Consider the following 25149-nt stretch of genomic DNA (forward strand, 5'->3'; position numbering starts at 1 on the left):
ACAAGTAGGTCCAGAGGGCAACTAAGTCTTAATGAGCAGAAATACTGTTCGAAGAAAAGAAGTGGTCCCTAACCTTTTTAGCTCCATAGACTGCTGGTGGCGGGAATGGTTTTGTGCGTGCAACCTAATCCCACACATGCGCAAATAAAGTGTTGCACATTCGCCCACTGCTTGAGTGGCCCAGTTCTCAACAGGCTATGGACCAGTAGTAATCTACGACCTGGGGGTTGCAGACCCCTGCTTTAGAGGTAGGCTTAGTAAGCAGATGACATATTAGCTATTTCTATTGCTAACCAGGTTAAAAAGAAAAGAATGGATGCTCCATAAGATCTGTTTTAGATACTCTTCATTAAAACTCTATCTTGTACATATGTATCTTCAATGTTGTGGCACTAGTACAAAAGGACACAACTTGCATCATGATCATCATAATCTATGTTTTGTTATTTGGGATCATCATGTTTTGAAAAGTATGTTTTATATGTTACCCTCCACTACTACATCTCATTAACCATATTTCACTGTACGTCTGCAACCAGCCTGAAGCTCCGAGTTACATACATATATATCTCTTGAATGACACCCATAATACCCAGCTCTGTTCCACACATATGAGAAACCATGATCCTTTTTTCTTCTTCCAGTAAATTAGGAGAATTTATTTTTTCTTTACGTAATTTAATGGAGACAATGTGAAGAATCTAAGTTTCTACATCTGTAATAAAACAAGTCATTACATTTACATACTCTAATAAAAAAAGCAGGGACAAATTATGACAAATAATCAGTATTCAAATATTGTCTCACATGTATGTAAAACCCATACCTTTTTCTTTTTATATCATTTTAAAAACCCTATGAAAAACATTCCTCTCAACCATACCAAGTACATCATTCTTACCTAGAACCCATCTTGCAAAGCGACTGATAGGAAGAGGCAGGCATATATACAATAGCAGAATTATAACACAGCATAAGAAAGCTCAGCACTTCAAACCTAGCGAGACAAAGTGGAACAGATTGAAATAGTTAATATTCTATTGCAAAACCATTCTATTGATAGGTTTAAAAAAATAACAAAATAATTCTATTTTACTTTACTTTACTTTTACTTTTATTTGATTTGTATACCGCCCTACTCCCGAAGGACTCAGGGCGGTGAACAGCCAACAATAAAATACATACATACAAAATTTAAAAAGCAGAAATAAAATCGAATTAAATAGTTTGGCCCAGACAGATTAAAATCCAAATCAATTTAAAACTAATTTAAACTTTGAGTATAAAGATATTAAAAATATTGAAATATTAAAAATTGTTTAAAAAGAGGGAGAAAGTTAGGCCAGGCCCGCCTGGTGAAATGAAAAGGTCTTTAGAGCGCGGCGGAAGGTGCACAGATCCAGGATCCTCCGTATCTCCGGGGGGAGCTCGTTCCAGATAGTAGATGCCCCCACAGAGAAGGCTCTCCCCCTGAGGGCCGCCAGTCGACATTGTTTGGCTGACGGCACCCGGAGGAGCCCCTCTCTATGAGAGCGTACCAGCCGGTGGGAGGCTATTGGTGGTAGTAGGCGGTCCCGCAAGTACCCAGGTCCTGAGCCATGGAGCGCTTTAAAAGTGGTAACCAAAACCTTGAAGCGCACCCGGTAGACCACCGGGAGCCAGTGCAGCTCGCGCAGGAGGGGTGTTACATGGGAGAGCCATGTCGCTCCCATGTAAACAAAGTGTTTTGTTTACAAAGTGTTTTGAGTTCACTTTGTTTAAATTTGATGTAATAGTCTTGGAAGATACAATAGCACAATTAAATATTCAACCACAAATATTATTTTCAAATAAGTAAGGCAGCAGGATGGAATCTGATCTCTGCTGAGAGTCATAGCAGACTTGAAAGACTGTCAAGGTGTCTGCTCCAGGTGTGTCAAATAAATGTCAGCATTGGGAACAGGCAAACAAACATTTGAGGCTGACTCTGCCAGCAGTCATATGGAATAGCTGTGTAATGATTAGAAAATGAGGATTCCAAGTTACACTAGAGTGATCACTAGGTAGCAAACCTCTGTTGGGAGCAACAAATTCGTCCTGGGCTCCTTGTACTTATGCCTCAAAACCCTTGCTTTCAGAAATGCTAATACTTTGGCTTCAGACCTTCCCTACAAACAAAGCAGTGTGTGATTTGCTTTCCAACTAACCATCTGGGCATTGGAATGATTGCAGGCAAGCTTCTGTGTGCCTGTGGACTTCGCTACTAAGTGTGATCCCAAGTATGCTGACTGCCATGCTGGTAAATTTCCAATTTCATGAAGTAAACTACTGAAACCTAATCTCTATTGGTTTGTTTGGTCTAGAATAGGTGCCTATTAAATATAAATCCTTATTCACCCATATCAATCATGCTCGTCAAACCCCAAAATATCAGGATTACAACTAATAACTATTTTAAAAAATTAGTAATTCTGATCTGGGTATTTAATCAGTCATTTAGTCTCTTAGGTATAGTTAGCAAACTGTACACAAGACACCTGAAGTTGAAGTTGTTGGACTGGTTGATCCAGAAATAGGCTTTTGCTGATGAACAAGCAGGTTTTAGTCTAGGATACGACAATCCACATTCAGTCATTGTATACGGTTATAGCACTTAATGGAAAGATAATGAGTCAGCCAAGAGGGGCCTTACATACTGTCTTTCTTCATTTAATTCAATCTCTGGGGATAGACTTTGGGTGAACCCGACAACCTTCTCCACTGATCAAAGATTACTGCTTCAGATTATGAAATTACATGAAAACATTAATGCAAGTCAGATGCACTTCAGTTGTCTCTTTGCGTCAAAAAGGAAGGAAGCAAAGCTGTATACTTCTCCACTGAATTTCCTATACCCAAAATGGGAATAATTTAATCTCAGTTCTTTTACTTTGATGAAATAGTTATTTTCTCCACAACTCAAGTGGTAGATGCAAGGCCCTCATGGTATTTGGTGGAGAAGAAAGACTTACCATCACTTACTCTAAGACAAACAAAATCTTGGATTACTTTCTCTCAGCTTGGAAGTAAAATACTGAGGAAGACCAGAGGGAGCATAACCTCACAGGGCTTTTTAAACTCATTACGGCCAATACAAAATTGAAATGGTGTGCCGTTCATATCAATCTTCAAAGTGATTAGGCAGTTTTCCTTTCAATTATGGAGCTGGCCCAGGTGGTAGATCATGTTTCAGCTTACAGCTCTTACTCTCAAGATGTTTTCCTAATGTCTAATCTGTATCTACATCCTGAAAATTTCATCCTATTAGTTATAGTCTTATCTTCTGGAACAACTGAGAATAAGTCCAAACCCTGTACAATCAACCCTTCAGATATTTGAAGACAGTTATCACATTTCTTCTCAACTTCTCTTCTGCAAACTAAACATGAATGTAGGTCTTTTAACTGTTCTTCCGAGGACTTGGTTTTCAATTCTTTCACCTTCTTGACAGTTCTTCTCTGGACATGCTCCAATTTAATCAAAGTCCTTTTTAAACTGGGATGTGCAGAAGTGAACATTCAAATTATTCTGATTAAAGAGCTTTTCTTTGGGTTGATTTAATTCTCTACTTTCTGTGGTAATACAGGGAAAAATCCTTAGTACAAAGTGTACTATGCCCCTGTCAAATGTGGGATATTGAGTTCATTACTAACATTTAATTACCCTGCCCTTTTTACATTGTTTGGTACACAAACTAATAACCCCCCACACACACACTATATAAATTGTTCTGACTGATGTGCTGAAGAGAAAACTTACTTTCATTTAGCTGATGTGCCTCCTGGAGTATTTAGGATGGTATTCAGGTTCTTGCAACTAATAGTGCTATCAGGAGATTAATGGTTTAGAGTTCTCTGGTACTACATATTAAATGTCCTATATTTTTAACTCTTCAGCTTATCTTTTGTTGATTTATTTTACTTCATTATCTCTTTACTTCTTTGTCCTGCCTTACCATTTGCAATCTATATTTTTCTGTTATCTGTCTCTGGCCAAAATTGCAAAAATTATTAAAGTAAAACACAAATAATCTCCAGTTCCTTCATACAAATAGAAACAAAAATAATACAATTTAAGTTCAGTTAATGAATTCACAATGATTTACAAAATAGAAACCTTAGTTTAACAAGAACATGACTATTTCAAAAGTGCCGATAGCTTCAGATTATTAAAAAGTCTTCAAAACTTATATATTGGAAGGCACCCATTAGAATCTACCTAACAGACAAATCTAATATTTTCTGCTCTATTCAATTATCTTACATTTCAAAGTCAAGGAGCATTTTTCTTTTAAGATATTTGGACTGTTATGGTAAGATCTACTACATCACTTGCTTACCTGTTTTGTGCAGTGAATGTTTCTCTTTGAGGGTGAAGGTCACTATAAACTACTCTGATGAGGTCGTGCTGACACAGGGCTCCCTCAGTCAAAGCCATGGATCCAATTGTAGATGGCTTAGGAATTATAAAATGGTGACAATATTATTTAGGGATAATTTCAAGATCCCACAAATGAAGTCTAACAAGAAGGAAGGTCTAATTATTATACAAAGTATAGAAACTCCAATTTAATATCATCAGATGACAGCTTTCTTTTAGAAACAACTGTTACGCTCAACCTACTTTCTTATAAGAAGTCTAGGAATATGATTGTATTCTTACCTCATGGTAAATTGAAGGTTTTGATAAGGAAGGGATAGTAAAAGATAAAATTTTATTATTCCCATCTTTGTCAGCAATTTCCTATAATATAAAAACATTTGGAAAGTTAATATGTATAATTATGTCATTTTAATGCCAGCAAAATAAACATCCATGAAGTAAAAGAATACTCTTTTAATGGAAGACGAAGACTTTGTTTTTAGCAATAGGCTACAATTTGTAGAGCAGAGGGCTTTCCACAATTTCATTGGCAAGAACCTTTTTGCTTTTGCTCAAAAGTCTTGCAAACTCTGTATTTATTCAAGACTTTATTTTGTCTTTATATTTTAAAAACTAAATAAAGTGACTTACAGGAAACAACATATAAATCACATAAAAACAGTGGTAAATTAACAGGCAAAGTAATATTCTTTGGAAACTCATCAGAACCAATCTGGCAATCCAAACAACTGTCAGAAAAGAGAACTGTCCATGAGATATTAAACATTATCACAGAGAGACAAATAGGCCTTGCTGAAGAAGACATCATACAAAGGCCTGGGATTTTTCAGGCAGCAGTGCTCATAAGGAACATTCTGTTTTATTTATTCCTGAGAAGTCTAAAGCCTAGCCTAATTATCTTCCTGCTTTGCTTAATCCTGAAAATCAACAAGAAATTATACTCTATCTTTTGTAGGCTGCTGTCAAATAGTTACTATGAGATTTTAGAGGATTCTTTACTATGGCCTATGGCCTATGGCCTGTCTACCTTTTGAGTTGCATTGATTCAGAAGGTCAGTACGTTTTCATTGTAGTCTTACTTACCAAGTTGTAAATTCCTAGAAGTAGGGCTTCGATGCAACCATTGCTCTGCCTATCTTTGCTGACAGTAAGACGCAAATAAACCCATATGAGTTCTGGCAAGAACTGTAACGTGAATCTTTTGAGACGAACCTCAGAACTACGATAAAGTTCAAAGAGTTGGTGGCAGACAGGTTCCAGAAACTGGAGGAGACAAATTATTGTTGTGGTTTATTCACTGATATCAATGTTAACAATGGCACATTGCCAAAAGAATCATAGAGATGGAAAGGATCATTTAGGACATCAAATTCAACCATTAGTAAGTGTAGAAATCTAAATTAAAGCATCCCACACAGAGAGCCATGCTGTTTCTCCTGAACATATCTAATGAAAGATGATCTATCAATCTTAGTAAGTGATTTTACTGTTGAACTGCTCTTATAATGAGCATGTTTTGCCAACCTTTCACGTCAAATAGTCTTCTTTTATGAAGTCTTTTATTTGATGTCTTCAACCATGGAATGACAGATCCTGACCAACTACTGCATTACATCCTTTCAGGTATCTGAACTATTCTAGCACATCCTGTAACCTCACGTCTTGTCTTCTCAAAGCTAAACATAGCATTTCCCTACTTACAAGATTTAATTTCTGGTCCATCATCATCATCATCATCCCTTTTTCTGATCTCTTCCAGTATGGCTAAAAGTGTAGATAGGACTGATCTGGCCAATGTAAATTAGAATAGGACCACTGTTTTCAGTGCTTTTGAAACTATACTTCTGATGAAGAATTCTAAAATAGTGGCTTCCTTTCTTTTACAGTCATGCCACACTGTTGTCTCTGTGATGGAATGTGCACATGAAGAATTAATGGATAGGAGTTTTAGCAACAAAGAGATTTCCCAGGAAGAAGGGAGTAAATTTAATCAAAGGGAGGCTCAGATTAAGAAACTGCACATTGTCAATTGGATGTTGAAGGAGGGAAGAATTTCAGGGTAACCATACCTTAGAATCTCTCAGGATATATCTAGTAGGTTAGGAGGTTATAGCTTTAGTTTTGCAAGATTCTGTCCACTAGATGTACACAATAAAGGGCTGACTCGATTGGATTTCACTATCAGTTTTGGCTTTGGACCTGACAGACTGATTATACCATTTATATAGTTTGCTTCTGCCTATATAGTTTATAGTAAGCTATAATGCTAAGACTTCAGAATATTATTATTAAGCCAAGTATCTCCATTAATTAAAGAATTCTGCATCTGTCTATTAAATTTCAGTCTCTTCAGCTTACTTCTCTGAACAGAGTACTTCTCTGTTTCTTCTACACCAAGGGTGCTTAGATCCAGCCCGTGGAGCTGGCCTGGAAATAGCAAAGGACCGGCCCACGGTGCCTCTGGTAGTGAAAATGGGAAGCACGTGGCTCCCCCATTGCCTGTGACTACCAGTAAAAAAAAGTTTGCATTTTTTTTAACTGGTAGTCATGTGGTCTTCTTTTGTTGCCCTACATGCAGGAGAATGGAGCTGGAAAGCAGATTAGTGAGGAAATGGTGGTTGCTCTGGGATGGGGTGGAAGTGAGGATTTTGCATTATGATTGCTCATAAGTAAGTAAGTAAAAGAGGAATGGAAAAATCCCTATCTGTAGATCAGCGTTTTTCAGTCTTGGCAAGTTTAAGATGGAGAACTTCATGCTGCCTGGGGAATTCTGGGAATTGAAGTCCATGCACCTTAAAGTTGCTAAAGTTGAGAAGCATGGGTCTACATTAGAGTTTAGGATTTTCCATTCCTGTTTTATTTAGTGTTTGGTGCAATTAAATAAATCAGTTGTGGTTTCCTTAACAAATATTGATTAAAGCAATATGAACCATTACTGGACTTTTTGTGAGAAACTGAAATTAAAAGTTGATCTGGGGCTTTGATGATTAGATATGGAATTATGGAAATAATGTAGACAAATGTTAATCTTAGAGTAAGAGTTTGATATATTTTTTACTCATATCTATATCAAAGAAAGTTGGAAGTCATTCTTTTTCGGGTTTTCCTTCTTTTCCTCTTTTTTTCTTACACTTTCACTCTTTTTCTTTCTTGAGCCTTTTCTTTTTTCAAATCTGTTTTTTATTTGTTTATCCCTTAGCTTTGTATTTTTTTGATGTATGAAGGATAAAATACTCAGCCATTATAATTCTACATTCCTTATTTACAGAAATCATATCAAAATTTAGAATGAAATCCACTGGGAGCAATCTCATATAAGGCAGGCTCTGAGTAACCAAAAAGTGTTTATCGATAGAAGAGAATATTTGTAGCTCAGGGTTGAATTTGGGGTCCTTGATGCTCTCTGAGCTTGATGGTTTTCTTGCAGATGTTTCATTACCAAACTAGGTAACATCATCAGTACTAGAAGGGAGTGGAGTTTGCTCTTATTTTCATGTACTAGTGGCTTACCCCATCAGTGTTGATCAGTTGCTTCACAAAAAGTTTTGATTGGTGCTGAGTCTCTAGTCTCTACAGCCTCAGGGAGAGAAGGGCTATTCTGCACCCCTCCCTCAAAAGTTCTTTAAAATACAGTTTCCCAGCATTCCTTTAGGAACCTCCAACATGCAAACTCTGGCTATTCATCATAAAATGAACCCTCTTTATTTGGAGCTTCAAAATTTGCTGTTTGCTGGGAAGGTGTGTAGCTAAAAGTCAGTCTACATCTAGTGTACACCTGACTTTGAGGATATATAACAAAACAAAAGTGTATTTTCTGTGCAGGTCACACCCCCTTCTTGCTGGATCTGGATGTCACAAATTTTGATGTCCCACATTTTGTAATTAACCCCCACGCCCTGTTTTGGCTAGCAGAGTGCTGCAGGAGGCTGACTGCTGTCACGCCCACCCTGGCCATGCCCACCTGGCCACACCCCCAACCCTCCAAGGTCAAACACAACCCTGATGCGGCCCTCAATGAAATTGAGTTTGACACCCCTGTTCTACACTGCCAAAGATTATATAATAAAAAACTAACCAAAATTTGGATCCTGTTTTCACAATATCAGCTATCTCACCCAATTTTGTCATCAACAAATCCAATAAGCATCCTCTCCACCTCTTTTGTATGTTTTTGAGCTAGCTTACTGTCATGCCATGTAACCTAAAGGTTGCACACCACACCCAAGTGGTCATGCTTGACTCTTTGAGAACCTTTGACCAAGAGAATTACAGTTCAATTTTCCAAGCATCCTAAACACATGCTTAGGAAGGGGAAGTTGCATTTTGCCTTTAAAAATGTGCCAAAGGCCATGTGCATATTTTCCACAGCTATTCTGAAATAATATTCTTGCAGGTTCCATAATCTAATGACAAATTTCCATCCGTTCACATAATTTTTCTAATCTTTCTTATTTTCAAACACCCCTTGGAAAGAATATTTAAATGCTTGGTTCATATTCTATTTAATCTCTTACAAACACAAAAATATAATCCTTTTAATAATCTTCCTATCAAGTTTCTTTCTTTTATCGTACCTTTCTCCCAGGAGCTCAAAATGGCATTCACAGCATTTCTGAGATAGCTTGGGTTGAAAGAGAGCAACTACCTAACAAACATGCAGTGAGTTTCCATGGCTTAGCTTGGGACTTTCTGATCCTACTTCACCACCCTAAACTCTCTACCACATAGGCTCTCTTTCAAATAACCGATTAAGAAACCAAAAATAATCATGCTTATTTAACCTGAACATACAAGTAAAGTCTTTGTTCCTGCCAGCAGTAAACTGGTAAAACAACCATTGTCATGCAGCTAGTTGTCAAAAGGCTGATCAGCATGCTCTCTCTCAGCTCTGCTCTCAACGATCCAGAAAATTTAATAATCAGCTCCAGCACAATAGTCCCATCTGCATCAAACTTTCTACAATGCAAAAACTTTAATATTTTACTCCATCTTATTCAAGCAACAAATCTGAGTACAATTAAATATTTCAAATATATTTGAAATATATTTAACTTGAAGACATTCTCCTGGTGAAGACAAACGAAATAGAACAACAGAGAATAGATGGAAACAAAGGGGTGTTGGTCCTACCTGAGACGCTCCTTCTCGTTGAGTGGAGACAGCAGCCAGGATGGGATGTACCCACCCAATCAGCTTAAAGGACTGAGTCTGTCAATCTTGCTAAGTCCCGCCCTTGTTGCCAGGCAGACCAGCTTTTGGCGAAGACTTGAAGTAACAGACTCGGTGTGTGGAAATAGAGATGAGCAACAGGAAGGTACAGGTAGCAGAAAGATACAAAGACCAGACTGGCAATGGGAGGGTCTGGCTGCTGACTCCACTCAACGAGAAGGAGCATCTCAGGTAATACCAATGCCCCTTCTCCATTGAGAGTGGAGACAGCAGCAAGGATGGGACATACCCAAGTTCACAGTCGCTAAACCAGGGGGAGAAACCAGGCTGGTCCGAAACACCCTCCCCGGCAATCACCCTCTGCAGCACCTGCCGTCCAAACACGGCCTCTGCCGATGCAAACTTGTCCAGTTTATAGTGTTGTATGAAAGGGACAGGAGAGGTCCATGTAGCTGCCCTGCAGATCTCAAACAACGGAGCCTGGGTAACCCATGCTGCTGACGTAGCTGCACTGCGGGTGGAATGTGCAGTCAACCGGAAAGGTCGTGGGAGTGAGCGAAGGTCATAGGCCGTAGCGATAGTCTGTCGAATCCAGCGACCAATGGTAGACGACGAAACCTTGCATCCCTGGGAAATAGGTAAGAAGGATACAAACAGCAACTCTAATCGGCGGAAGGGAGCTGTCCTCTTAAGGTAGATCCGTAGCGCTCGCCTAAAATCCAAGGAGTGCCAACGTCGTTCCCGAGGATGAGAAGACTGAGGACAAAAATTAGGAAGTATAAGTTCTTGCGAACAGTGGAAAACAAAATTGACCTTCGGCATGAAGGTAGGGTCCAAGCGGAGGACCACGCGATCCTCGTGGAACACACAAAGATCCAAACGAGTGGACAGAGCCGCAATTTCCGAAATTCAGCAAGCCGAGGTTATGGCTACCAAGAAAGAGACCTTGCACGAGAGAAGCCTGAGACTAGTAGTCCGCAAAGGTTCATATGGGGGGCCCATAAGCGATTCCAACACCAGTGGAAGATCCCAGGTAGGGTATCTATGCAGCACTGGAGGACACAAGTTTGTGGCGCCACAGAGAAAGCAACGGATCAGAGGATGCTGCGACAAGGATGACAGAGACCCACAGGTAAGTACAGAAGACAGCACGGCAACCTGTCTGAGTAAGGTGTTAGGAGAGAGTCCTTGGGCCAGTCCGTCCTGTAGAAAGACCAGGATGTTCACAATGGATGGTTGAAGAGAGGGCACACCGTGCAGGGAACACCAGGAACAGAAGGTCCGCCAGGTGGCAGAATAAATGCGGTCCGTAGATGGACGGCAGGAAGACTGTAATCTCCGAATGACGTCCACTGGAATGTCCGCAGCCCTCAAAGAGCTCCGCTCAACCTCCAAATGGTTAGATTGAGGGACCGGGTGAGTCAGGGCGCCCTGTGTGAGAACGTCGTCCCTGAGGGATATGTGCCAAGAGGGAGCCACCGAGAGGGAGACAAGATGTCAGATTTCGATGCTATCTCAAAATCAATGAATTTCCAAACTGCCAATCTTTAAGGAAATCTTCTCTTTATTCGAGTATAGCAACCGGATCATGACTCGTGCGGACAAGACTGACCTTTTGCCCCCCAATCCCTCCCTTTCCAATCCCCAATTCTCTGCTTCTCATTGGCTATCTTCCAAGGCACTCTCCTGACTTCTTGTCTCGTCATTTCACAGGAATGTTCCCCCCCCTCTTCATTTCCACGGAGACCGAGCTTCAAAGGGATTTAGCAGGCAAAAGTCCAGGGCTTATCTCCCTTTCTATGTCAGCAGTGAGACGCTGACACAAGGTCTGCAAACCAGGGCCTCCGGGGCCAATGAGGAGCCACAAGGATCACCTCCGCCCGTTCTATCATAATCTTGTGGATAACTCTGGGAAAGAGGGACGTCGGGGGAAAAGCGTACAGGAGACCCGTTGGCCACAGGATTCGTAGAGCGTCGATGCCCTCTGCCTGAGGTTCCGGGCAAAGAACCGAGGTCGACAACTGGAGAGCCGAACCGAAGAGCTAGATCTTGAAATATCCGCGGATGAAAACGCCACTCCACATTGTCCACCTGCCGCTGGCTCAGTCAATCCACCTGAGAGTTGTCCACGCCGGATATGTGTTCCACCCGAACAGAGCAAAGGTGGCGCTCTGCCCATAGTCCCAACTTCATTGCTACAGTTAACAGAGATCTCGACCTGGTGCCCCCTAACCTGTTCAGATGCGCTTTGGCGGTAACATTGTCCGTCAGGACGAGCACATGGGCACCTGAGACAAGATGACGAAACGCCCGGAGTGCGAGGAAGACCGCTTGTAGCTCCAGCCAATTGATCGGGCGATGAGACTCCGCGGTGGTCCACGTCCCTTGAGCCAGCTGACCCTGGCAATGGGCCCTCCAGCCGTGGAGGCTGACATCCGACGTCACCACCACCCTCTGGGGCTCGAGAAAGAAACAACCCGCTGAGAGAGCTGGAGAATGCCACCAACGGAGGGACCTGTGCACCGAAGGAGGAACAGGAATCAGCCTGGCTGACGTGCGTCTGCCTGCCTTCTGCAAGGGTAAGAGAAACCATTGGAGTTCCCGGGGGTGCAGCTGCGCCCAGGGAACTATAGATATGGCCGAAATCATCTTCCCCAAAGTTGAGATAAAACATGGGGCGAAGCAACAGGACACCCTTCAATCTTGGAGATCAATTGCCGCAGACTATCCTGTCTCTCGGGAGAGAGAAAAACTTTGCCCTGAACTGAATCAATTAGTGCCCCTAAATGGACGAGACTAGTAGAGGGAGATAGATGGCTCTTTTCCAAATTAATGGAAAAGCCATGAACCGCCAAGGTTTCCAGGGTAAGCCAGACATCTAGGGCAGCTTGCTGAATAGAAGGAGACAACACAAGGATATCATCAAGATAACACAAAAGTCTAACGGAACGGAGCCGAAGAAAGGCCACCAAGGCGGCCAAAACCTTAGTAAAAGTATGGGATGCGGAGGACAGGCCAAAGGATAAAGCCCTGTACTGGTAATGTACCCCACGTAACAAAACCTCAAAAACTGTCTATGGGAAGGGAGGATAGGGATGTGTAAGTAGGCCTCCGTAAGGTCTATAGAAGAGAGATCACCCCTCCAGACACCGTCTAGAATAGTTTTCAAAGATTGCATTTTAAATTTACGGTACACCACATACCTGTTCAACCGTTTTAGGTCCAAAATGGGTCTCCACCCCCCCGAAGACTTAGGGACCAGGAAGACCCGGGAATAAAAACCCTACCCTCTTGACCAGGGGGTACCTGTTGGATAGCCCTGATAGCCAGGAGATGCTGAACCACAGAGTCCATAAGGGACCTCTTTTCGATATTACAGGAAAGCGGACAGCAGAGAAAGGTATTTGGAGGGGTGAAAACAAATTCAATGGCCAGCCCTGATCGTAAGGTGGCCTGGACCCATTTGTCAGGAGTGGACTGCTCCCAAATGGCGGCAAAGAGGGCCAATCTGCCGCCTATGGGAGGAAAAGGAATGCAATCAGCGCCGGCGTCGGATGAAACGACCTCCTCCCTCCCGAAAGGGCCATTTGAAGCCAAAGGACTTGCCCCGAAGGGGCCTATCCTGGGAGCCTCGTTGCCTGCCAGAATTATTGTTCGGCCGAGACGAGGCAAATGAGGAGGACCCCCCCCCATCAGCACCTTGAAACTGGGGCCGCGAGGCATACGGAGAGAAGCGGGATTCCCCTCTGCAAAAGACTGCCGCTAACACCTTCTTCTTGTCCCTAGTCTCGGTAAGAAACGGTTCTAAAGCGTCACCAAACAGGCGAGACCTCCCCGAAAGGAACCGAAGCCAGGCGCCATTTGTGCCTGGCATCCACCTGCCAGTGGCGAAGCCAGACTAAACGACGGGCAGCAACAGAGGAGGCCAGGGACTTGGCAGCAAAGTGGGCGGCCGAAAGGGTAGAGTCCGCCGAGAATTGGATCGCTGCCACAATCTTGTTCAGTTCCTGCCTCGTGCGCGTATCTTTGGGAGGTAACTTATCATGTAGTTGCCGCAACCAAAGTAGCGTGGCCCGGTTGAAGAAGGATGCTGTAGTAGAAGCCCGGATGGCCCATGCGGAACCTAGGTGTGCTCTCTGAAGAACTAAATCAGAGCGCCTCTCGTCAGGTCGTAGGCCTTCATTGGGCTCGCCCGGAACATTGGCGTTTGGCAACAAAGCAGCAATCGGAGCGTCAACAGAAGGAACTTTGAGGAGAGAGTCCAAGTCCGAAGCTACGTTAAATTTACTCCGGTCGTTAGACGAAGGAAGAGACGCAGATCCCAGCAATGCCCACTGTTGCTTGACGACATCCAAAAACAGCGGGGGGGGGGGGGGCAGGAACAGCTGTGATGGGCCTGGGTGGTTCAGCAAACATCGGATCCAATGCCCCTGATGCAGATGCTGCCACAGGTTCCGAGGGAGAAGAAGACAGATTAGCTGTGTTTACGGCCTTGAAGAGCAAGGACTTAAACAGAGATTGTAAAGGTCGGTTGATCTGGAGGAAGGTTCTCATCATCTGACAAACCGGAATCACTGTAATCGTCATCAGGCACAGCAGAAGGATGACTAGCAGAAGAGCGAGTCGGAGAGGCGGGAGCCCTGGCTAGAGAAGTCCGCTCCAGACTGTTCCGCATGGGAGACACTGAAGAGATAAAGCGTACGGAACCGGCCCTAGACCGGAATCCTGCTGAGAGCGACTTCTGCACAGCTGCTTCAATGAGCCGTTGTAATTGATCCGGCATAGGTTGGTAAGAAATCGCCTCCTGAGGCAGAGTGGAAGCAGAGATCAAAGCAGCAGGGTCAGGCGAAGCTTCAGGAGCCACTGCAACCGGTTGAGCTGAGGTATCTGAGCCCCCAACTCCGAGGCGGAAATAGTCACAGGGCAATCACGAAGTGATACCTGATCCGAAGTAGCAGGGCGATCAAGATCCCCGGGAGCTGCAAGGGCCTGGGGAGCAGAGGATGAAAGGTTGGCGCTGGCCTTGTCGCAAAGCTTCGTCAAAACCTTGTCTCTGCATTTCTCAGTTTTCGAGGAGGATATGCCAGACCTGTGGTGCCTGCAGTGGGGCTGTGCTGGCTGAGAAACAAGGGGAGGCTCGAGAGTGGGCCCTCTAGATGAACAATGGGTAGCAGACAAATTGTCTGATTGGCCATGGTGAACAGAACCGACCCTACGGCCGTGCTTTGATTTTGACACCGCTTTTGGCATCGTGGCTGACCAGCTGAACAAGGCAGGCAGTAATTCCAGTCAATGAGTCAGGGCAGTCAGCGGGAGTCAGTGGGAGTGCAGAAACTCCACAAACAACACTGGTGTCCAGCAGTGGGAGCACGGAAACTTCACAAAATGGCGACCACGCCCGGGTGTAGCTCACAAAATGGCCGCCTCGTCTGAGTATAGAGTCACAATGGCGGCCATAGGCGGGCTTTGCAAGGCATAGCCGAAAGGCAACAACGGGAGCGCAAAACTCCACTAAAGCCAAGGCCAGTAGTAAAGGGAGGCGGCTGCAGTAGAAAAAAAAAATTTTTTGACACCGCTTCAAAGGCACGCCGCCCAACCGAAGAATGAAGTAAGCGCGATCCCAGCTGATCTGCGGTGGCGGAGAGAGAGCAACGCAACCCAAACGGAACACAATTTGAAGAAGGCAAGCCGATCCGAAGGAACCGGCAAACCCCGAGTCGCTGCTCCCTGCGACCGAAGCGTCAGTTAGTAAATGGAGGCAAATTGACAGTCCCGGTTGCGCTGAGGCAAGCGCCAAAATGGCCGCTGCTGAAACGGCGCAAAACTCCAAGCGAGAAATTACGGTTGAAACTAGGCTGTATGAATGGAGAACTGCCCAAATAGTGTCCAGTGACTGTCCAGCAAGCTCTCCCCACGAGAAGTCGCTCCCTTCCACGGGAGGATTGAGACGAAAAAACACCCCCAGCCACCAGCCGAAGCCAGCTCCAGGAGTGAAAGCCAACCAGGAGAAAGGCTACTCATGATTAACAAAGGGAATTCCAAGGAAACCAGACACGAAAGGGATAAGAAGATATACAAAGTCAAACAGTCCAAGTCAAAAAAACAGAAATTGCAAGGCAGAAAGAACAAAATTCAAAGTCCAAAGAAGAGCAAGAGACCCACACGCCCGTCCAGCTGAAGGACTGAGTCAAAAGCTGGTCTGCCCGGCAACAAGGGGGGGACTTAGCAAGATTGACAGATTCAGTCCTTTAAGCTGATTGGGCTGGTACACCCCATCCTGGCTGCTGTCTCCACTCTCAATGGAGAACCGAAATAGTGAAAGACTGAAAAACTGAAAGACAAATGAAATAGAACAACAGAGAATAGATGGAAGCAAACTGTTACTCACACTAATTTGTCAAAGAAACAACACATAAGGAGTTCCTAAATGAACTGTATTAATAGCAATAGCAATAGCACTTAGACTTATATACCGCTTCACAGTGTTTTATAGCCCTCTCTAAGCCGTTTACAAAGTCAGCATATTGCCCCCAACAATTTGGGTCCTCATTTTACTCACCTTGGAAGGATGGAAGGCTGAGTCAACTTTGAGCCTGGTAAGATTCGATCTGTCAAATTGCAGGCAGCCGGCAGTCAGCAGAAGTAGTCTGCAGTACTGCACTCTAACCACTGGGCCACCGCGGCTCTTGTACATATAATATACATATTGTTGCCCTTTTAACAGTGATTTGATTGTTTCATACCTCATTATTTGGATCTTGAATAACTTTATAAAGAGCTGGCACTAATATTTTCTTCCGATGAAGTGTTGCTGCATAATTGGAAATCTGCATTTCAGGTAATACCTAAAAGAAAAAAACAGAAGCAACAAGAACATGTTCCACATCAAAACGGGCTTGAATTTTCTTATCATGGTTCACTGAACAAGCTATAGTGACCTAAATCACATTGATGAGATTCATAGATCACACTAAGCAAAAAGAAAAACAAACAATCCACATTTTGGCTTAGTGTTATTATGTACTCTGGATCACCACTGTAAACTCGGAAAGAAAATATATCTATAAATCCTCAGCAAGCTATTGCAAAGGAAGTGGGTGGGGGGAGACTGTGATATCACACAAAATTTCTTCAGATCTAACAGCCAAACATAGAAGTTATTAAAACATATTCATCTTTTAAAATTCTCACCTTGAATTCTGATAGCCATTCCTCTATCACACCACGTTCTGATCCAAGCATTTTCATAAGACTTCTTTTTTTATTATTACCTTTGAGGAGGAAAAATATTAAAAGGGAACGTTAGTGTCTCAATTATGTAATTTTATCTCTGAAAGTCCATATATTCATCATCCCATTGCCCAACATTTTAGCTGGCATTACACTTTTAAATAGGCCTGGGGCAGAAAGGGGATAGCAAAAGAGGACCTGTATTGACAATGAATTTCATAGTTAGTCTCTTTCCAAAGACAAGTACCAAGAAAAGTTAGTTAGACAAAACTGAACTGTATCATGGGAAAAAATGTAGTATCTTCTAATAATAAATGTGGCTATGGTATAATGGATTCATACAAAGGATGGTACAAAGGTTTCATAAATATAGTACCATTTGAATTCAAGAACCTTTATTTGCTTTTTGGCTTTTTTAAAAATATCAAATCAATTTTATAATCCAGTCCAAATTTACACAGCTCTTCTCACTTCTTTTTTTCTTTCATTTATACGACACTTCTGATTTTAAAGCTTATTATCCATTCTCTTTGGGGATTTTTTGAAGTTCGAAAAAGAAAGGAAAAAGAAAGGATCTATTTATTTCTTTCCAATCTATTTCTTTACCAATCTTGGGGTAAAATTCTCTAGTTATTTAAAATTTACAAAGTTTTTTAGTTTTATTCAAAAGTCAATTTTCCATCGGGTTTTTATTCCTTTATAATTACACTTCAAAATCTTCTTCAAAACCTGCATATTAGTTGCTGTTTCATCGCCAGGGGTCTTAAAGTTACAAAGATGTTTTCCTTAGTTGTTTCAAACCATGGGTTGGCTGTCACTCACCCAGCTTCCAAAAACTCCATTCCGTTCATCACTCCTGCTCAATGCTTAATCCGGTTGCCCCAGCTTCGTGGCAGCCGCAATGGCTGCCATCCCCCACCGCCAAGACATAGAGAGTTTCCTCTGACCTTCGAGGAACTTGCCTGTTCCTCTTGGTCTTCCAAGGTGCCTCTCCTTCTTCCCTGTCCCTGCAGGACGGTTCTGGTCCGAAGACCCATCGGTAGCGGTTCATCAGTCCGGGTTTTCACGGAGCTCATCAGAGCCCGCTAATTCCCCGACTGTCTCGCCGCGACACCAAACTGGAAGTCAAAAGAGAAGCTAAATAAGATTGTTGATGCAGACTGAAACAAAATGGATACTTGTTTGACAATTGGTAATTGTGGATTGCAGAGGACACCTTCAGGAGTAAAAAGGAATAATTGCAATTTGGTCTTTGTTTTGGAAAATTGTGAACTTTACAGATAAAAGCCGTGAGAACTTTTGGGGGAGGATTTCTTCGTCTGCAAGCAGCTCGACTTTGGAGGGAAAAAAAAGTGGAATACAACGGAACTTTTATAATTGGAATAATATAAACTCAAAAAGAATAAAATGGCCCAGGAAATTAGAGAAATGATTAAATTGATGTACTTGCCATGGAAAAAGCCTTGGTAGTACAGGGGTTTAAGGCACCCTGTTATTAAGCTGGTTATTAAGACCAGCTGCCTGCAATTACTGCAGGGTTCGAATCTCGCCAAGGCTCAAGGTTGACTCAGCCTTCCATCCTTTCTAAGGTAGGTAAATTGAGGACCCAGTTGTGGGGGCAATAAGCTGACTTTGTATAAAATATACAAAAGGATGAAGGCTATTGCTGAGCACATTGTAAGCCGCCCTGAATCTTCGGAGAAGGGCGGCATATAAATCAAATTAAAAAAAAAAAAGGAAATAAGAGAAATAATTATGTTACACGGAAGACTAAAATTTGAGGACATAAAAGCTGAAATGGAGCATACACAAGCAGACAAGAAAATAAAGATGGAGAAGTAAGACATAGATTGAAAATAGAGAAGACAAAGACAATATGATTAAATATGAAGAAGTTACTGAACATGTGGATAATAATAATAAAAAGGAGGTTTTTAGAGATTACATTGGGATTAACAATGAAAAAAAATCAAGATGATTATGCTGGGATTAACAGTGGAATGATAAAAGAAAAAGGTTGGAAAATATAGGAATAATAAAAAGGAGATTACACTGGGATTAACAGTGAAAAAGATGATTACACTGCAGTGACTTCTGGTTTGGTGCCGCAGTGAGACAGTCAGGGAAATAGCGGGCTCTGATGAGCGCGGTGAAAACCCCGGCTGCCGAACCGCCGCCGATGGGTCTTCGGACCGGAACCATCCTGCAGGGATGGGAAAGAAAGAGAGGCGCCTCGGACGACCAAGAGGAACAGGCAAGTTCCTCGGAGGTCAGAGGGAACTCTCTGTGAGTCGGCGGTGGGGGGCGGTAGCCATGGCAGCTGCCACGAAGCTGGGACAACTGGGCTAAGTATAGAGCTGGAGAGAAGAAAGAAATAGAACGGAGTTTTTTTTGAAGCCGGGTGAGTGACAGCCAACTCAAGCTTGAATAACAACAAGAGAAACATCTTACAACTATAAGACCCCTAATGTGTAATAGTGGCTAAGGAGCATGGGGGCAAAGAGGATTTTGAAACATAATTTGGAAAAGACAAAAACCCAAATGAAAAATGATTTCTGAAAAAACCAATTGGAAACTTTAAACAATTAGACATGGTCAAAGGATTGGAAAGAAATAAAGAGATCCTCTTTTTTTCCCCCTTTCTTTTTTAAATGGCAAGAAAAATAAAAAGAATGGATAATAAGCTTTAAGAAGAAAAAAAGGGATGTATAAATAAAAGGGGGGGAAAGAAAAAAGAAGTGAGAAGAGCAATTTAAATTTGGACTGGACTTTAAATATGATTTGATATTTTTAAATTGAAAAAGGAAAAAGAGAAGTCAAGAAAGATTGTGATGTAATGGAAACAAAATGGATACTTATTAAGCAATTGGAAATTGTGGATTGCAGAGAGACACCATCTGGAGTAAAAAGGAACACTGCAACTTGGTTCTTTGTTTTGGAAAATTCACAGATAATAACCGTGAGAATTTGTGGAGGAGGATTTTCTTGTCTACAAGAAGCTTGACTTTTGGAGGAATGAAAAAAGAAATAGAAGGGAATACAATGGAACTTTTATAATTGGAGCAATTATTTGATTTGGAGAATGGAAATAAAAGAAATAACTATAATGTTGCACAGAGGACAAAATTTGAGGATATAAAAATCGAAATGGAGTATACATGTGTGGACAAGAAAATGAAGATGGAGAAATAAGACAAGGAAGTGGAAAATAAAGAAGATAAAGATATTGTGATTAAATTTGAACAAATATTTGAACATGTGAATACTAATAATAAAAAGGAGGTCTCTAGAGATTATATTGAGATTAACAATAACACAATGATGATTATACTGAGATTAATAATGATATAATGATGATTATATGGAGATTAATACTGAATGATAAAACAATAAAAGATTGAAAAATATTAAGAAATTTAAAGTCCAGGACCTGGATTTATAAAATGATCATATTGAGATAAATAAATATGAGAAGAATTATGTTATATTTAGAAATGAAACAGGGATTGAAGCTAAAATATATGGAAAATAGATTACATTAAAAGAAATATAGCAATGGATATAATGAATTAATTTTTATTGAGATGTTGGATGGTAATATCTGAGAAAATTGATGACTATAATAATTGGGATATTGTTTAAATACCTATAACAATTGTAATAATTTGAATATCTTCAATAATACATTTATTTAAGCAAAAGGAAAATTGAAATGATATAGGATTATGATTTACTAAATAAGACTCATTTAAATTGACTTTTATATAAATGGTATTGATAAATAGAATTTAGGAAAATAATGATGAATTGTATTATGTTGTGTTATTTGAATTAAGAACTTTGTTTAAATGTTAAATTGGTATATATTCAAAATTAAAGATAAGATTTAAATTTGATGAAGTAATAATTAAATAAAGATTTAATGAATATTATATGAAGTAATAATAAATTGTAAGGAAGTTCTAGAAATGGAAATAAGAGTTAGAAATATAAATGTGTTCGAACTGTATTTTTAATAGTGAGTATTTGGGGTAAGAATTGTGAAACGTATTATGAGGTATTAATTGAATCAAGATTTAAGGTGGATTAATTTGATCAAGTTAATATGAGTTAGCTTTCTATAAGATGGTAATAATTGAGATATGTGATAAGTGTTATGGCAAAAATAGAATATGTTAAATTCTGATAAAGATGAACAAAAAGTTATATAAATTTAAGACCGGATCAATGCTCTGTTCCAAAAAGATATATTGTATGTTTATTTGTGTGTTTTAAAAAATAAATAAATAAATAAAAATTTTGCAAAACAAAACAAAACAAAAAAACCCCGAACTTTTATTTGCTGATGAACAGTTATAAAACATCTACTAAGTAAATAATGAGTATGAAAAATATACATGTAGAAGAACTAGAAAAGAAATAAATAAAACAATAAAAGAATGTTCTGTTTCAAGTCATAATATTGACTTCTCAAATCCATTGTTTATTTTATTTCTATACTTAACCACCAGTCAATCCAGTATTTAATTTGAACCAAATTATAAAGTTTTTAGATTATGCTATGTAATCTAGTTTTTTCTGAGTTTTTGCAGAAGTAAATGTTAGGTAAGCTTACACTTAGAATGAGTCTAAAAGATTAGAACAAGTGGAACAATTGTTGGAAACTGAGGCTCTAAATTAATTCAACGGTAATGTAAATGGGAAATAATTGCTAGAGGTTAAAATAGAATGACTGCTAAAATAGAATGAGTGCTAACGACTAATATTAGTGTATTAACACCAGAGAACATTTTTGGCCATTTTTTTTACTAATGATTTATAGCATCTTCATAGAATTATCCAACCATCACTAAGTGGTATCAAGTCTGTTCTTGATACTATTATTTTGGCAAAATGGTGTTTGGATGACTCTTAAAGTTGTTAATGGGGAAATGACTTTATAATATATATGCACTAAAAGAAGTAGAAACAGGCTAATTAATTGGAAATCCACAGATCAATAATTAAGAAAAAACTTCAATAATTTATAAACCTTCTTCAATTTAGCAAGATTATTGCTAAAGCTATTGTTTTCTTGATATGAATGTTTTTATATTTATGACATTTACAAAAGCCTGATTTATTTTTCAACTATTGCTGAAAGAGATATCATATTGTGTTTATATTTGTTTATACTATTCTCATACTTCTGCTAATTTAGTCAAAAATAATTTAACAAAAGGAAACAATATACCAAGAATATAGAATTAGCTAAGATAAAACAGGACATGTGAAACTGATTTTCATGGCACATTATTCTGATTTAAACTACCTTGAATTAAAATCCATTAAATTATGTTGGCCCGCAGCCATAAACTCTACAAAGAAAGCTTTAGCCTTTAACATATATGTACATTCATGTAACATTACCATATAATTCATATGTTTAAAAGAGAAAATAATTTTTTTAAATTCTCCAACTTTACAAGTTTCTGGAAAGTATGGTTTATTCAAAATTTAATACTGAATCATTCCATTTCTTCTTCTTCATATGTGGAAGGAAAAACATGTTAATCTGAACATACTGTTTGCGACCCAGTCAAATTGCAGATAGCTGGACCAATTCTCAAAGACTGCTGTCCTAGCTGGCAGTTCTGTTTAAAGGTAAAGGTAATGTTCCCCTCGCACATATGTGCTAGTCGTTACTGACTCTAGGAGGCGGTGCACATCTCCGTTTCAAAGCCGAAGAGCCAGCACTGTCCCGAAGAGGTCTCCATGGTCATGTGGCCGGCATGACTAAACGCCAAAGGCGCACAAAATGCTGTTACCTTCCCGCCAAAGATGGTCCCTATTTTTCTACTTGCATTTTTTACCTGCTTCCGAACTGCTAGGTTGGCAGAAACTGGGACAAGTAACGGAAGCTCACTGCATTACGCAGCACTAAGGATTCAAACCGCTGAATCGTGTCCCTCCTGGCTGGTGCTGGCTTCCCGGGAGGTTACACGAGGCTGGCTCCAGAGGATTACCAACGCTTCTTTGAGTGAGGGTTGCTTTCCCACCGCCTTGAAAGAGGCGGTAGTGAGGCCCCTCCTCAAGAAGCCCTCCCTGGACCCGGCTGTTTTAGCGAAGTATCGTCCAGTCTCCAACCTCCGCTTTGTGGCAAAGGTTGTTGAGAATGTGGTGGCACGACAGTTCCCCCAGTACCTGGATAAAGTGGTCTATCTTGATCCATTCCAGTCAGGTTTCAGACCTGGGTACAGCATGGAAATGGCATTGGTCGCATTGGTTGATGATCTCTGGAGGGCTCGGGACAGGGGTTTTTCCTCTGTCCTGGTCCTATTAGATCTCTCAGCGGCTTTTGATACTATCAACCATGGTATCATGCTGCGCCGGTTAGAGGGGTTAGGGGTGGGAGGCACCGTGTTATGGTGGTTCTCCTCCTTTCTCTCTGACCGGTCGCAGTTTGTGTTGACAGGGGGCCAGAGGTCGACCTCGAGGCGCCTTGTGTGTGGGGTGCCACAAGGGTTGGTCCTCTCGCCCCTTCTGTTCAACATTTAAGTGAAGCCGCTGGGTGAGATCATCCGTGGTTTCGGGGTGCAGTTCCACCAGTACACTGATGACACTCAGCTGTAAATCTCCACCCCAGACCACCCCAATGATGCCCTTAATGTGATGTCCCGGTGTCTGGAGCCCATCTGGATCTGGATGGGGAGAAACAGGCTCAAGCTCAACCCGTCCAAGACTGAGTGGCTGTGGCTCCCGGCATCCCGATATAGTCAGTCGGTGCCATCTCTGACTATTGGGGGCGAGTCGTTGGCCCCCACGGAGAGGGCTCGCAACTTAGGTGTCCTCCTGGATGCACGGCTGTCCTTAGAAGAACATGTGACGGCCGTGGCCGGGAGGACTTTTTATCAGGTCCGCCTGATTCGCCAGTTGCGTCCCTTTTTGGATCGGGACTCGTTACATACAGTCACTCATGCCCTCGTCACCTCACACCTCATCACTTGGCAACAATATCTCAATAAATTACTTACAAAACTTAAATACTAAATTAAATGATCTAATGTCGTCATTAGCTAGTCAAATCCAGTAAAGAGGAATCAAATAATATTTGATCACCTAGTTTTGAATACTTTTTAAGAAAAGAAAGCAGGCAGGTGAGTATTTGCCTTATCACAAATAGATTGCCATTGTCCTCCTTGAGCTTGATTATTTAGGATATTGTTTAGTGACTGATTATTTGTCTGGTATTAATCCTCAAGATTAACAATTCCTTAATCAAGGACCTACCAAATTAGACAAACAATCAATCAATGAACAACAGCGTAATCAAGGAACTACCAAGGAGAAAACAATATCCCCATCAAACTCTATTCCCTTCTAGTACTGAAGATGTTGCCTGAAGATGTTGGGAAATGAAATGTCTGCAGGGAAAACCCAACCTTAGAGAGGATCAAGGAGTCCACAATTCAACCTCAAGCTATATATATTCTCTTCTATTGGTACTAAGTTGTCATTGTTTAGCTCCCCTTTAAAATACATTTTAACAGTGAAAAAACGTTACAATTTACCTTTATTTGGATAAATTAGTTTTCTAATTGAACTGGTGGGTGAATGCTGCCATTTCCCAGTCTGGAATACATTTGATAGCGCTTCATCAAATCATGGAAACTATCAAAAACAAAAACATGAGACAAATACATTTTTAAAAATGAGCAAAAGATAAAGAAAACTATGCTACTATACTTTGGCTTTCAAACTATACAGACTTGAAGTTCAAGCATACATAATATCATACCATTTTTTAAAAAATGCAGGGATATAAATATAACTGTTTAGCTCAGTGGTTTTCAACCTTTTTTTTTGGACCCCCTTTAAATACCGTATTTTTTGGAGTATAAAATGCACCAGAGTATAAGACCCACCTACCTTTTTTGGTGTTTTTTTTTTAAAGTTTTTTTTTATTTTTTAGACAAACACACATACAAACATACAATGTATTTTCTTTGAACAGAGTATTTGGCTGGTTCACAAATTTAAACAGTGTTTAGTCATTTCAATTAAATTTACAATTTCTATATTTCCTTTTTGCCATATTTATTCCTCATCTATTTTTTTTAAAAAAACAATATTACCCTTCATTCTCATCTCTAATCTTAATCAAATTCAATTTTTTCCCTTCTATTCTATATTATACCCCTTCCCATTGTCATCTATTTTTATATCCATCCTCACATTGATTATATAATTATCATAATCAATGTGGGTTAATTATGTAATATTACAATTGTTTAATACAAATTCAACATTTTAATATAAATCAATTAGTTATATAACTATTTTTTTGTATATTAATCAATATGAACATGA

The 25149-nt window shown here is 40.6% G+C and overlaps 1 protein-coding gene across 4 annotated transcripts in view; it reads right to left on the reverse strand.

The window, feature by feature from the left end:
- The window catches only part of HYCC2 (hyccin PI4KA lipid kinase complex subunit 2), a 77998-nt gene that overhangs the window by 24230 nt on the left and 28619 nt on the right, over positions 1-25149 (reverse strand). For all 4 annotated transcript variants that reach the window (XM_034430522.3, XM_034430478.3, XM_087885025.1 and 1 more), the window contains exons 2-8: positions 24351-24450; positions 16762-16841; positions 16314-16415; positions 5485-5664; positions 4681-4761; positions 4358-4473; positions 902-997 (exon numbers count right to left, since the gene is read on the reverse strand). In XM_034430522.3, coding sequence (XP_034286413.1) covers positions 902-997; positions 4358-4473; positions 4681-4761; positions 5485-5664; positions 16314-16415; positions 16762-16818 — 632 coding nt within the window. In that variant the 5' untranslated portion in view covers positions 16819-16841; positions 24351-24450. The remainder of the gene's footprint in view (positions 1-901; positions 998-4357; positions 4474-4680; positions 4762-5484; positions 5665-16313; positions 16416-16761; positions 16842-24350; positions 24451-25149) is intronic.

Source organism: Pantherophis guttatus, chromosome 1 (genome assembly GCF_059756535.1).
Source record: "Pantherophis guttatus breed Tessera chromosome 1, ASM5975653v1, whole genome shotgun sequence".
Taxonomy (NCBI): Eukaryota; Metazoa; Chordata; class Lepidosauria; order Squamata; family Colubridae; genus Pantherophis; species Pantherophis guttatus.